A 15,382-nucleotide genomic window follows, 5' to 3' on the forward strand; every position below is an offset into this window, starting at 1 on the left:
GCCAGTAGAGGCTTCTCTGAAGAACAAGGGGTGGAGGGCTTGTCCCAGGGCAGCATGCAGGGGACTGCTCCTTCTGTGTGCAGCAGGGAGGGACCAGGAGGCACAGGCATGTTCCCTTTGGTCACTGCCATAGGTCTAGCATCCTACAGATGCTGTTAGAGCTGGAAAACCTTCTGGCCCAATGCTACCTTTGGTTTTAAATGCTAGCAAGCTCCTCCTTTCCTGCTGTGCTGGTGGACTGGCCACTCTCTTTTGCTAGCCTTGGTATTGCCTAAGGATGACTGCTCTGCACTGGCAGGAGAGCACAGTTCTGGTAGCAAAGCTCCATCCAACCTGTGCTTCTGCCTCTAACAGTGACCAGTAGCAGAAGCAAAAGTCAGGGCAAGCATGTACTTTTGGTGATAAATGAAATTATTAAGTAAATGCTTCCCAGACACCTTATCTACACCATTCGTGGTTCTTCAGGTTCTGCTACAACCCTTCCCTCAGCCACTGCTGTCAAATTCAATAGTCACTGTGGTAGGGAAGCTGTTACACTTAATCTTCATTCCTGTTGCTTCTTCTCCTGCATCTTTCATTGTTTTATATATCTATAAATATCTATGACCAAAAATGCATAGTATTGAAGACGGAGATTCAGCAAGGCTCTAAAAATGGTTCATGCTTTGTTTTCTACCCCCTCTCTAAAAATTACATTGCTTTTCTTCCTTGTCTAAGCTGACACTTGGGGAAGGACATGCAGTGGTGCCCCTGAGCAGTAACAGCTTGGTTATCTGCTACTGCATGTTTGGTCAGCAACACTTTTCCCATGTAAATTCTTTTGCATTTTTCACACCAAGTTTCACCTGCTGAACAGAATTTCACTCCTTCCCAAGATCTTCCAACCTGTGTCTGGAGATGCAGGGCACTAACCCCAGCACAGACCTGCGTGGGAGTCTACTGGTAACATCCCCTTCATTGCAAAATGTGACCATCTGTTTCCACCTTTCATTTATACCTTTCAGGGAGACGCCAATCCACAACTAAGCCTCCTGTCTTGCCTCACAAAAACTTGCTTTCTTTTAGCAGTTTCTGAAGAACTACTTTTCCCCATGTTTCTTGAACACTCAGGTATGTTTTTGTGCTGAAGACACCACCCTCATCCTCATGCTTGCTATCCCTCTGAGGCCTGTGATGGAGTTCTAAGGTAGGACTTCCCTCTGCAGAAGCTTTGCTAGCTCTTCCCAATCTATTGTATGTCCCCAGGCATGCTCAACTCTCACAGATTCAGCCAGCTTGTGCAAAAGTGAGACTTGGTTTTTTACAGTTCCTGAGGCCATTTTAAAAAAGTTTGCCTCATTTGTCACTTGCCCTTCTCTTGACAATTATATAGCCTCAGCGGTTAACACCAGCACAAGAACTTGTTGCTCTTTTCTTCAACAGTGCTGACTTCAACTTTTAAGTGCTCGTTCACACCTTGGTCCTCTGCAGGCACTAGAGATTCCCTGGCAGGCGTCCTCTCAAAAATGCTCTTATTATTTTTTTATGCCTCAGGCACACTGTTCCTCAATATCTTTTTCTGGCTTGAATTCTTATGGTTTGACATTTATTCTGCCAGAAATCGTGCTTTTTTCTATCCCCTCATTTGGCTACGATGTCTATTGTTTAAAAGATATCTTCTTACTTCTATGAATTTACTTTAATGTGTTACTTAAGCCTGTTGGATTTTTAGGGTCCTTTTAAAGACTTTTGCACTGAGCTTTTAATCTTTAGTCAATCTTCATACCATTTGCCAGCATTTTACCCTACTGGTTTTTCTTTTAATATGTTCTCCTATTCTTATTTAGCCCTTACCTTTGAACTGCAGTATGTACTTCACTATTTTAATTTGTATGCACTTACTGACAAAATTTACTTCATTTTTTTTCAAGAGGCAGTGTCACTTTTTCATTGACATGCACCTTCTCTATCACCCATTATCATTTGTATCCTAGTGTTAGTGTCTCACTGTTTTAAGAGTGAAGGCTGGTGCGAGCCTGTATTCACTTACAGTTGAAATGTCTTTATAGGTTGGATGGTATCCAAAGAGTGAGCTGAATTTTCCACCTGTCTCACTTGGATACATAAAATTACCTCATTTATTTAGATACTGTGATCAGCTCTTGCTCACAGAGGAGTATTTTTAACACCATCTCTGTGAAGCTTCTGTCTGTGTGGGGTGAGCACTTTCCTGCACACGAGCTTCTCTGATTCAATACATTTGCCAGTTAATTAAAAAATAATCACATACACATGCTGCAGAGTGCCTATCTGAACATGGCACACTAATAAAAGTGAGACCTCCATTTCAGAGATTTCTGTTTCCCAGCTACAGCAACAGGAGACAGACAGCTTTAATGTATGAATCCTACCCTGAAACAGAGGTGCCTCTTTTCTCATGGCGAGGGGCAGCTTGGGCTGGCAATCATTTCTGATTGATTCATGATCATGAATTTCACATTCACCCAGAAGGCATTTGTGCTGCACTGGGATATGCCATGGCCTTTACACCTGGGGCTGCTGCAAAATAAGACTGGATGGGGGCAGATGATTTACAATGAAGTGGCGGATGAATGAAATTGAAAATGTTCTTCAGATGCTCAGGATGTACTTTTTCAAACGCTTTCCTACAGCAACTCTGCTACAAAGAATCAAGCCTGGGTGACACCCAGGAATCACACCAGGAAGAGCCAGAGGTAAGGTGGACTGTATGAAGATGGTGAGGAAAACTGCAGCATGGAGGACTAGACCTGGGATGTAAGAAGGCGGCAAAGGCCTCCTGGCCCCGCTGGCAGCAGTCCTTAGAGACTACAGTCCAAACACTGAAAAAGACTGTCTTGGACTGCTGTGTTTTTACTAATCTCTAGGTTTACTCCAGTGATGTTCTCAAGACAGAACTCATAAATGTGAACCTCCTCTACCAGCTCTGTTGCAGTTTTTTATGTTGTTACAGGGTGAGCTCATTATGGATAATTATGTTTTAGATCACTGTAGAAATAAAGAGCTACCAGTAATCAGAGTTGGCCTGTGTATCACAAACATAAAACTGTGTTTTCCACCTATAATTTAACACTAAGAGGAATTATGTAATCTTGAATTTACAACACTTGAAAATGTATTAAGGCAGATCAGCTGGGCTTGAGGCTAGAATTACGACGTGCTGCACAAACGCAGTTCAATGTAGCTGAGATGGCGATGGTAATCTCACAGATGGGGATGAAAATTTTCTCTTTGCTTTGCAGCACAGCTCTCAGCACAGTGCTCTCTGTGAAGCTTGATGGGAGAGCCTACCTACACGGCAGTATCAGCATCCAGGGTTAATGAACATCTAAAAGATAGGGTCTCTGCAGTGAGATGTGGACTCGGAATTTGGCTCCTTCTGCAACTCCATACTGGCATCCACACTGGCAGCTAATGTCATGGGTTTCTTTTTTCCTTCTACTTTGTGGGTTTTATATAAGTGTGCCTTTTATATGGAAAAAACAATCTGGTGTAATAACTCAACACTGGTGTTGGAAATACTATGAAGTCCAATTAATTTATGAGTCATTCTCTACCCCCTTCGTGAACAGTGTGCTCCCAAGAAAATGCCATCTGTGGCATTTATCCTGTCTATACAGGGAAGACCAGTCACACTGGGGCTTGGCCTGCTCTATCACACAAACCCAAGAGATACTCTTTTTCGTATTAACAAAGCGCTAAAAAAGCACAGAAGATCCTCTGAAATCATCTTCCTGTTCTTTTGAATACATAAAAATAGGTTACTCATTTAGCAATTTAGGTAAACAGCTCGTTATGAAAGGTCACTGGGGAATAAGCTTTTATGATTTCATTTCTTGTTCGTTTCCTGTCTAACTAAATAAACATGAACTCAAGTGACACAGATTCCATTCTTTTGTGCACAGATACTTGAATGATTGCTTTCATACTTTTTAAAATAATTTAATCTTCTCCTTCCTGTCAAAGACAACATATATCAACAGACAATGGTTGGGAAGAGCAAAATCTCCCAAAGACAACTAAATCTGTTGAAAACTTCTATTTAATGCTGAATCTAGGCAATGATCAATTTTGACGGTTCAAAGAAATGTAGGGAAGTTTGGGGCGTTATTGGGGGTTATATATCAAAACCCCCCATATATATAGGGGGTTTTGATAAACTGTGCTTTTATATCACTTTGAAAAGAGAAAAAGAGTGAGAATAGCAACATGACTAAATTCTATGGGTAAAATTCCTTGACAAAATCTGTTCTGCCACAGTTTCCATCCTGACCTCTACAGGATAGCTTTACATGAGCACAAGAGCTGAAGTACATCTGTCACATCAGCAAACCATCCTAATTACAACAGAACCACAGTAATGCAACATGCTGCTTGTCCACAACTGCACACAGGAGATAGCAGACCCTTCCTGTATCTCAGTCCAGGCTCAGTAATCTGCTTTTGCAGTGAGGTCTGAGAGCTAGCTATGGCTCTGATTTTTCCCTCATCAGGCTTCACCAAACTACTTTTATACCTCAAATGGCAGCTCAGGAAGCAGAAGGGTGGCATTTTCTAAATGGCTTGTAGACTTATAGCATGGAGACATTCTCAGATATATTTTCCTACATCCTGGTTTAGAGGTCTTGATGCTTGAAGGATTCTTAGTGACCTTAAAAAACCTTAGCAGCCACCCTCTCTCATCTCACAGATAGATTGTAATCCAACATACACAACTTGCAGAGCCTTATGCTCATATTCTATAGCTTGTCAGGCTGTGCTCAGTTCTCAGCAATTTCTGCTAAATCCCGAGATAAAAGCAGAAACAATGAGAGAAGTATCTCTACAGATCATGCTTGTGTAGCCAAGAGAGAGTCCTCTGTACCTACTAATGTGGCATGAGCTTCTCAGTGTGCGGCCAAGGACAGCAGCTGTGTGAGGGAGCCACAGGGACTATGATTTGGCTTCTAACATGAAGAGAAGAATGAACCAATGACAGCTAGAGATAGCTGGAGCCATTAGTCTCCTGGAAGCTGTTCTGAAGCTATTCAAAATGAGAGAGAAGGCTACCCAAAATGTTAAGCAGCAACCTTTAGGGATGTCAGCTGCAGTAAGTGGTATGTGTTGTTTTAGACCTTCCTCATTCGATGACTGACTGGGAATTCTGCTTCTTGCTCTGAAAGACGAAATGGCATCTTTTGTTTGCTTGACCCTGAAAGGCAGAGGAAGCTGGAGACTTTATTTATTCAACCCCAAGACATGGGAACTTACAGAACATTGTCACTTCCCAAAGAGCTTTTGTTTTTATTTTTCTTCTAAGCCTGTGTGGGTTCTGCTTGCCTTATGGATTTTTCACAGGCAGTTTTTGCTACCAGCCTTAGGCATCTGTGAGTGGCTTTTGCACGCGGCTGTCCGTTGAAAGTGTAGCTGCATGCAAATAATCATGCTGCTTGATGGCAGAAATCCCTCCAGTTTTGATCAAAAAGCCTTACCACTAGATTTATTATTGATCATTTTAATTAGAATGTGTATTATTTCAAAGCACTTTTGAAGTCTGTTACATTGGTATGATGATGGATGCTAGGAAGGAAGGCTGAGGGAAGTGGCAGTGATCAGAAGCTGGCCAGCACTACAGAGCACATGGACTTTGCAAAACTCACCATCCTGTTCACAACAAATTTCTGCCTTTAGGAGACTATCTTGCTGTTGTGTTTCATGAAAAAAACAACCCTTAAGAGAACAGGGTTCCTGAAGAACCAAGAGCATGCAAGTTACAGAGAGTCAGGCACACAAACAACTATCTCAGAGGCAGACTGAAGGCAAGTCCCATTGTGTGACATTAGACTACGGACCTATCCAGAATATTTGTATAAAATTCAAAACTCTCTGTCATGGCTGCCAATACCAAGAAAATGGGCCGTGCTCTTACCAGTGACTTTCCCAGCAGGTCTCTCATTTTTGTTTGGCTGAGAGTGCAGACACCAACCTTCAATTTAGGGAGAGCAAATGATGGAAGGACTTTCACGTATGGGGAACTGTTCTGCACAGGGATCCTAAGAACTAAAAAGGCCTTTTGCATCTTTGTGCTGCTGCTAAGATCACCAGCACTCATGGTGAGTACACACCTGCACAGACGTTTACAGCTGCTCCTACCAAGAGAAAGTGCAAGCTGTGGGAGCATCTAACCTAATCCTAGGGAGAAATGCATTAATGACAGTGGCTTCTGGGGCTAAACATTGAATGCTATCTCCTATACTGAATGACTGTACATATGTTCTCACTTATGTGTGCTGCAAGGAGAAGACTACTGATGGTGTGTGCTGTGCTGCAGAGCTGCAGGCATCCTGCAGAGACAAAAGACTTGTGCTTGGGGTAGGAAGACTGGCTTAGCTATACTGTACTCTATAGATTGTTTTGATCCAAAGATCGATGTTATAACCCACTGCATTTTTTACAGCAGTTAAGTAAATAGGAGACTAATGGCAGATGTTTTCATTTAAACTTCAAGAAAGGCACCGCCTATATGTTGATTTGGAACTGGTGTAATGAGCCAAGAAGACTGAATTACAATAAAAGCAAATTTAGGAACGAAATCTACTGGAGACTTAACTGGTCTCAAGTGCATAGTTACATTTCTAAAATAATAGCTGCAATCCAGCATAGCAAACATGACTTGCTCAAAAACAAAAGCTGGAGTTTAACTATAAATTGCAATTGGCTTTCATTCCCATGAGAAACTGAAAGATATTTCTGCTTGGAATAATTTCTCAGTAAAGGCACACCAGTGGTGCCCCCAAAACCATGTACAGTGAGACTAGGACTACCCAGTTCTGTTCTTTTTCCCTCCAGGCTTACCAACCCTAAGGTCCTCAGGTACCACCAGGCAGATTTTCTGTAATACTTGTGTCCAGAAATGCTGGGGCTTTATCGTTGGGCAGAGGCAGGTCAAACTGTGGGGATGGCTGGCTGCAGGGGAGAGGTGTACTGAGGGACAGCAGCCAGCAGGGAAATGGGAGAAAGGTAAAGGGCTGCAAGGGCATCTGGGGAGGCAGGAACGGAGGAGCTGACAGCGAGTACTGGCTGTGAACTGGGGAGGTGGCCCAGTGAACTTGGAAGGGGGCTTGGAACAGGGTGGGCAAGAAGGAAAAGAGGGTAAGAGGGGGAGGATTAACATGGATCAACATGTAACAAGTTACTATACTTTCTTAAAAAAAAATACTTAAAATTATTTAACATATGTTAAAATATTAAACATATTTAAATATTTAAACATATTTCTGTGTGCCTGCACAGACGCCCTCAGTGGGGGTTTCGCTGCCTTATCCTCATGCTCAGAGGCGCATGGGCGATGCAGGGTGACCAGAAGAAGGAGCACATAGGAGAAAGTTACAAGGTAACTGCCATTTTTACTCTTTTCCAACATATAACAACTGAATAGTTTTTATCAAGTTTTTATGATGAAAACAAATAACATACTGTTACTGCTTTGTACAATACTCTTCTCTTAAATTTCATTATTATTGAACACACATATGTGCACATACGTACACCCGTCTACTAAAAAATTGTCTGTTGAGATTTGCCATTAACTGCAAAGCACTAGGACTGCCACTGGCCAGACTTACCCCAACTCTTCCCTCCAAGAAAAACTCTTCAAACTGGAAACTTGATTCTGCTTTGTACACTGGTGAAAACTGCCAGACCAATCTCGCAGAACCATGTCATTAACCTCCACACAGAGTCATGTAGGACAGGAACTGACAACTCATTATACTTCCTAACCGTTGTCCGTACCCTGTTCTCTGTCCCTGTAGCCAGTAGTAGGAACAGCTCAAGCCAGCTAAAGGTAGAGTCCCTACCAGAGCTCAGAAGGCACTCAAGCAAAGCGCAATCAGAAAAGGATGACAGTCCTGCTGGGAAAAGACTGTCCAAGCAGTTCAAAGGGTTCTCAACTGAACTGTAAGCTGTTTCGTGTTTGGAAACAGTGTCATGAGTAAACTTTAGTACACAGACAAATAAAGATCCTGGAGAAGAAAGCAACTGGTGAAGTTCCGAAAAAGTTTCAAAGCAAATGCCACTTCATTTGCATTCCCTTCATCTCCTCTGCCAGGGTTGTGGCAGCAAAAACAAAGGGGAAGTAAGTGGCAGTGGAAAAGTTTTCCCTTCTTCCACAGAGATCTGGCTGAGGCATGAGAAAAGGCAGGAGGGGACAAATTCTTTCACTGAAAGTTTTGCCAATTCCTCCCAGAGAGACCCATCCTCTTCTAGCAGCCAACTTGCTGCAGGTGGACAAAGAATTAAGGTAGGCTTAAAAGAACAGCAGACAGCTAGGAGGCAAGCTTTGTCATCAGCTAACTTCCAGATGCTTGTTCAGGACATGCTCAGTCCCTGCGGAGGCAGAGTAGGGTGGAGGAGCAATGTTCTCAAAGGAGAGAAATGGGCTCTTCCCCAGGCAGAACTTTTTAGGGAATCGTCTCCTCCAGGTAATCTACTAATAATCAAATTAAAAATCAAGCCAAGTTTACCTACTGGCTCTTGTGTATCTTGTAATTTTTTTCCTAATACCTGGCTGAATGTCACAAAGGAAGCAGTGTTTGATGCCGTTGTTTACTTAATGCTATCCTTGTGTCTCATCTGTTTCAACATATCTGCCCAAATCCCTGGACATTTTTTTATTTCCTGGATTATGCTGATGTTCTGAAGAAAAATCCCAAAGAACTCAAGTAACTATAATTTCACAATGTTTCATTATTAATAAGGATAAGATTTGTCACTGGATTCTGATGTGTATTTTCCAAATTATGTTCACTCCAACAATTGAAAAGTTATTTCAAGTAAAACAAGACTTGTTAAGAAGAAATACTTTTTAATTTAGAAGTAGCGTTTGTTCTTCAAGTGATAAAGTGCCCATTTGCACATGATAATTCAGCTCAGCCAGAAAAGGATTTTTGTAATGGACATGCAAAAGGAGTATCAGGCAGATAAATGCCAAAAATAAATGTCATACTTCTCATACAAATTTCCCTAAGATAGCTGGTTATAGAGTATCACACTTGACTTACTGTACTGCACAGGAAAATGTAATTACCAGAATGCTGACAGCCTGAACTCTTTTTTTTTTTTTCTTAGTTCATGGAAATTCACATCATGAGATGTTTTCAGCTTGCTTGAATTTAACAAACACATTTGTGTTTTTGATTTACTTGTACTGTAAAACACATAAGTTTTAATGAAATATTATGTGCACAGATACTCAGAAAGTAAAGTTTATACTGTTACAGAGTTCACGATGTGTTTGATGACTGACAGTGACCCTGTGCCCCAAACATGTCCTGACTTGGCAGTTCCTCACCATACAAATTAATTATATTCATACAGTTCATGTCCTGTCTCTCATGTGGGACTAAAATGCAGAGCAAGAACATTTCTTTTGCTAATAAGCCTGTGCCCCTAGTGCAAAGCTGCTTTCTCTGCTGTCCTGCAGCACTGTAACATGATTATTATTAATCTTGACCATGCAGTGCTGAGAGGTCCCACTCACACTGAGTGTTGTGTAACAGAGTGGTAAACAGCTGAGGAAGCTGATGGAAGGCAGTCAGCATCCTAACAGACCAGTAAGGACAAGGAATTTGTCCTGCTAAGCAGGTGTAGGAGGAACCCAAATGAGAGGATGAGGACGGTCTCCACACTTGATGGGTTCTCTGTAGCCACCAAGTTAGAGATGCTAGATCGCATTCAAGTAACTCTTAATCAGTTGTGTACAAATCACTGGGACCGGATGACACCACCCCTATCCTTGAAGAAGGTAGAATGAGATTCTGCGGAACTGCTGGCAAAGTCACAGAGCATCTCGTTACAGTCTTGGTGACCAGGCACTGGTAATTTGCCAGCATCCCAGCTCCAGCGGGGATCTTGGCAACTAAGCCCCAGTAATGACCAGTCTGACTTCCTTTTCAATGACAGACATTCGGTCTTAAGTTTGGTTTCCACATACAAGTCAGGGAGATCTCTCTGAAATTATTCTCCTATCACTCTTTTTCATCTTTTGGACTTACCATTGATATTTACAGCTGGCAACACTATAGACATCTTTGGCCTTCTGGTCTTGTTATGTGTGGTGGCTGGCAATAACAGGTGGTCCTGGAAAACAGGGGAAAAGATGTGTTAAATCCACCCTGGAAGTTCAGAGCTGGGAAAATTCCTTTCCATTCTGTCTTACAGGCATTCCACATAAAACTATTTACAGCAGCTTAACAAATTCAAATTGCTGAGGAAGTCTTCCAAAAGTCACAGCAATTGCTCATGCTGGGTACCCGTGAAGAAATCCCTATCACATGCAGCAGAATATGAAAAAGCCTTGATCATGTGGAAAGAGATCGAAACTACTACTAGGCCCTCGTTCAACAGAGTACTTATGTATATGATTAAAGTAATCTAACTTGACTTCAGTGATATTTAAACATGTGGTTAAGGGCTTCGCTGAATTGGAGCCTTCACTTGCAGTGCTGTCTGCTTTACATATAAATGTCATCTTGTTATAACTATGACAAGCTCTACACCGCATGCCTCTTGCAGTAGGACTGTAACAGTCAGGGTTGTGATGGGGTGTGAAATATGAGCTCTGCAACCGAACCTACCAGGGAAGTTTGATGGCAAAGCTGTGCTTTAGCAGCTCATCTCAACTGTGAGGCAGCCAGGTGCTTCTATAAGACAGCAGTGTTCAAACTAACTACCCTGGGTTTTAGCAGTGGAAGCTGCATCTGCAGCAGATGCTCTGGACATGGACCTGACCTGCCAGATAAAATGCAGCCTCACTTCAGTTTTTTTGCTGTTGCTGAACTCAAACTGCTCAACATGCAGCCTGGGAAAATATGGTTCCTCCCTTATCAACAGAGGTAACAGAATATAAAGTGCCAGTCCAGGCATCTCCCATACTGTGGTACTATGCCAATCTTGATGGACCAAAGAAAGACCACTAAGGCCAAGGGAAGCTTCCCATGCCTTTCAAAGCTTAGCTTCCCTGACAGAAGGTTGCTTCACTGCACCATCTCAATACACAGTGGGCATTGTCAGGGAAGTATATTTTCTCTCTTTTAGTAATTAGGAGCAAAAGACTGTGTTTATAGAATTAAAAAATTGAGTTTAAATTTCCAACTCAGGCTCTAAGTGAAACAAAAACCTGCCAGTCACTAAGTATCTTTTACAGGCCCTAAAGAATTAATGGAAAGGCTTATCTTCCCAGCCCCTGTGTTTGCCCCTCTCCCAGTCCCAGAAATGCCAAATTCGCCCCCACTGTCTCTGAGAACAACAAAAGCCAGCAGGTGCCACCATGTCACACACGTGGAGACCCACCAGTTCAGAAGTTTTTGCAACTGTCCTAAAACCAGATCCAAACATCTGCCTTTCACTTTTCAAGACCCAGACATCTATCTTCACACTTAAAAAGTGGAAACAAGTTTGATGCACTCATCTCATTTCATGTTCTCCCCTTTGTAAAACTCCCACGATATTTTACAAAGCCGTCACTCAGAAACTTTTCAAGCAGCTCTTCCGCTCCCTGGTTAAGGGTAAGAACAGATACACAAATACTCTATGCTTTTTGCCAAGGTTATCTTTTTGGCAGACTGAATTAGACTTCTTTCAGGACATGGGTGATAACTTCTTAATGTCAGGGTAATTGTATTTTCCCCATTTTAATATCTAAACACTACATTGTTGTGTCTAAGATACAGGGAACTGAGTTACACACAAAGTTGGGTGCCAAATATACTAAGATATTCTGTAGATACATTGCGGAAATATCAGTCTCTTTTTTATCCCACAAAAAAAATTCCCCAAAAACCCAAATGACCGACCATGAAAAGAAAACATTACTTCAATAAATGACTGTAATTAAAACCATCTTGGTACCAAAATTATAAAACCACTCTGGTATAATTCTCAGACTACATATGTAATTCCCATTTCACTTTTGAACTACTGACATTAAGACAACACTTAGTAAGACAATGAACTTTACAGAAAAACGGTTCTTGAAATTCAATGTTCCCAAGGGAACAGGCCAAAGATAAGATGCCCATTAAAACCACATTTTATACAATGTCCTTGTCATGATTTGACGACTATTTTTAACACAGCTTAAGAAAATATTTACCCTGGTTTTTTTCTTTTACAATTCTTCTGAGAGTCCACAACGTCATTACCTAGCAAAACACAAGTACTGTATAGATGATCACCTGTAAATCATTACAAGCAACTACTATTTTTTGCTAACATATCCAAAGATTGGTACATTAGTTGATGCTGGCTTAGTTTTGCTTATAATGGCACCTTTATTTACTGTATGTATAAAATGTTGTAAGAACTATCACAAAGACTTTACAATCAGAGTACCTCTATAGAAATAAACAGCAGTGTCACGACAGAAATGCCAAATTTCTGGATAGCAACACAATAAGAAAAATTCCTCAGATACTTCCTGTATCATTACCTTCTTGGCCGCACCATGGGAGGTTCAGGCTGGACATTCAGAAACAGTTTTTCACCCAAGGGTGGTGCAATCCTGGAACAGGTCAGCAGAGCGCTAGCAGATCCTGGAGGTTTCCAAGACCCAGGCATACAAAGCCATGGCTGCCCTTATCTACTGTCTGCAGCAGTTCCACTTGAAGGAGAAGGTTGGGCTAGGACACCAGAGGTTTTCTCTACCCATTTCAATGATCCTATGATTGTCTTATTGCAGTTCACAGGACAGACACTGGCAGTACCAACTTCTCATAAGAGTCCTACGGTAACTGCAGAGGCAGTGTAAATGCCGCAGACTTGGCCTTTACAAGCTCTGCGTCTCCTCCATCATGGTTAAATTCAAAGACTTGGCTCAGACTGACTCTGCAGTTAAAAAATTTCATTTCCTTGACTACACGCAGCCGAGCTATGTATCAATACTGCTGGGCAGGTTCAGATTCCACCAAACTGATCTACTGGAAAACAATACTTAAGTCTAAACCGTGCACTGAAAATGAGATGTAAGATTAACCTTCCTTAGTTCTGCCTCACCTAGAAGCCTTTTTTTTTTAAAAACCCCAGGAGTTAGATTTAATCGCAACTGATTTTAGACTTCTGTGAATGATGTTTCAAGAGGTGTGAAGAAGAAATGAACAGTTCACCACTATCTGCTCTCCTTCCTCATAATTCTGGCTTAGATCTTTCTGGTAGATCAGTTAACTGAAGCGGCCAACTGCAGCAGGTATTTTGCTCTACACTAAGATAGCACTGGAGATGACAGGAGCTCCAGAGAAGCCTGCTGCTCTCCAGTGACTATTATGAGGTCTAGTTCAGACCTGTCAACCAACATCCAAACACCTGAAGCTGTATTAAATGAATCCCACCCAGAAAGCCTTCTTTCCCTGACTCAGAGAAACAAAAGGAGCATTGTTTTCTAGATCACAATTACAGTCACTCAAAGTCAAAGGAACATAAGAAGGAAGACAGATATATAAAATGCCAATATTATAATTCAGTCTAACCTAATGAAGTGAACTTATTTTACACAAATCATGGCAGGCCTGACATATCCTGCTCAGCCACACAAAAATCCTGTTAGAGACAGAAACTGATACAATAAAAACTTTGATAGCTATCATACAGGCACTGTTACCAGCAACCCCTCCAAATACAACCTGACAAGATCAACTCACTGGATCTGAAACAAGTTGCACAGGGAACCATTTCCGATGAAGCCGCTCTGCTACCCAAGACATTAACATTGACTCTTAGTTTGCAGACTCTGAAACATCTCCCGAAACTACACAGCAAAGTTGTATGTTCATGTATCAATTCACCTGATACTCCTCTGTTTTACTGGAGCGGTTTGAACAGTGTGAGAAGGAAGACCCAGAGCCTTCAGCTCCCACGACAGTTAGTGAGACAGTGAAGTAATTTCCATTTGCATTTGTGTACCCAAACACGCTCTGCACAGCTCCTCAGTGTTTCAACACCAACTTTGGAGAAGATAGACATAAAATCCAGTCAGCTGTAAATTCAAATTGCTACCAGGACCTAATGTGCAAGACGCACAGATTTTCTGGAAGTTGGATACTGCCCACGTCTACTACAGAGAGCCATTTTAAAAAATCTGGTATTAGGGAAATTTATCCATCTCCCTAATAATCTTTATCTTCTACATGCAGGAGCGTCCCTCTGACAATCTGTCCTAACTTGCAAAGTTTCATAATTACCCTAATTCTACACTGAGGGCAAAGGTAGCAGCAGGTATGTTGCAGAGTATCATAAACATCTTCCATAAAGTTTAGCTAGCTGCAACATTCTTGAGGCTCAAAGTCTTCAAATAGTCCACAACTTCTATTTGAAAGCAATACCTAATTATTTATATGCAACATAAAAGAGTGTATGGATTAGCGATTAGGAAGAAATTAGACATTTAGAAACATTGTTTGAATGCATTTCTAAAACGTAAAATATTTTCTCCTGTCCTATTCTGTTCTGAAATGCATGATGCTGAAATGCATCCCAGAGGGGTGTGTGATGCTATTACTCATCCCTAATTTTAAACAATAGACAAAAAAAAAATCTAAAATGAAAATGCTGTTTGTGACATTAACACATGGTATAAAACTGAAAATGAATAAAAGCAAATCTTGCAAGTCAGCATCTGGCCCATGAGCATGAATGTCAACCAGAAGCAGAATAAATCACAACTATTACCCAACAACAGATGGCCTTGGCTTGGGCCAAGATTTGCACTTAGATGAGATGACAATTTAAATAGACGATGCAGACCTGAGACTGCTGGCAGAACAACTGGAAAAATATCAGCCTGGAAAGACAATATTTCAAATGAGACCCTAGCTTCAGCATTCTCATTTTGCTTTTGATCACCTCTACAGTCCAGTGATATTGAAGCCAGATGAGATAGACAGATAGATAAATACAGTTATAGATACTAAAATTCCAGCCACAAATGCATTACCCTAATTTAGTAAGCTGGAATACTGAAAGACATTTTTTCCTGGGGATGAAGTCTGAAGCTGTTACTTGTTAAACTTCTGATTAATGACCATACTTATTAGGGCCTTGCCACCACAAAACATTCAGGACATTATATTATTAGAATAAAATTACCCGGAGTTGTAACCGCTTAGAAATTAGGCGTCCCTACAGAATGTATTTCCTCACTGAATCTTTTTACTCTGCTGGCTAATTCAGTGTCTGCTGATCTGATTCTGGACTCAACAACTCATGGAACTTCAATAAAGATTTTAAGGCTTCTTACATAAGACCAGTGTTGTCAGGGCTCTAACAGGGATTAAGCTTTGGAGACTCCTGTATCTCTAACCCCCACAGTCAACTGGCAATGGAAAACTTGTTC

General features: G+C 41.4%; 1 protein-coding gene across 2 annotated transcripts in view; it reads right to left on the bottom strand.

Annotated features, from left to right (window-relative positions):
• Positions 1–15,382, bottom strand: part of ATF6 (activating transcription factor 6) — an 84,120-nt gene that overhangs the window by 10,321 nt on the left and 58,417 nt on the right. For both annotated transcript variants that reach the window (XM_075097178.1, XM_075097177.1), the window contains exon 15: positions 10,053–10,137. In XM_075097178.1, the coding sequence (XP_074953279.1) occupies positions 10,053–10,137 (85 nt within the window). The remainder of the gene's footprint in view (positions 1–10,052; positions 10,138–15,382) is intronic.

This window comes from Phalacrocorax aristotelis, chromosome 6 (assembly GCF_949628215.1).
Source record: "Phalacrocorax aristotelis chromosome 6, bGulAri2.1, whole genome shotgun sequence".
Lineage (NCBI taxonomy): Eukaryota > Metazoa > Chordata > Aves > Suliformes > Phalacrocoracidae > Phalacrocorax > Phalacrocorax aristotelis.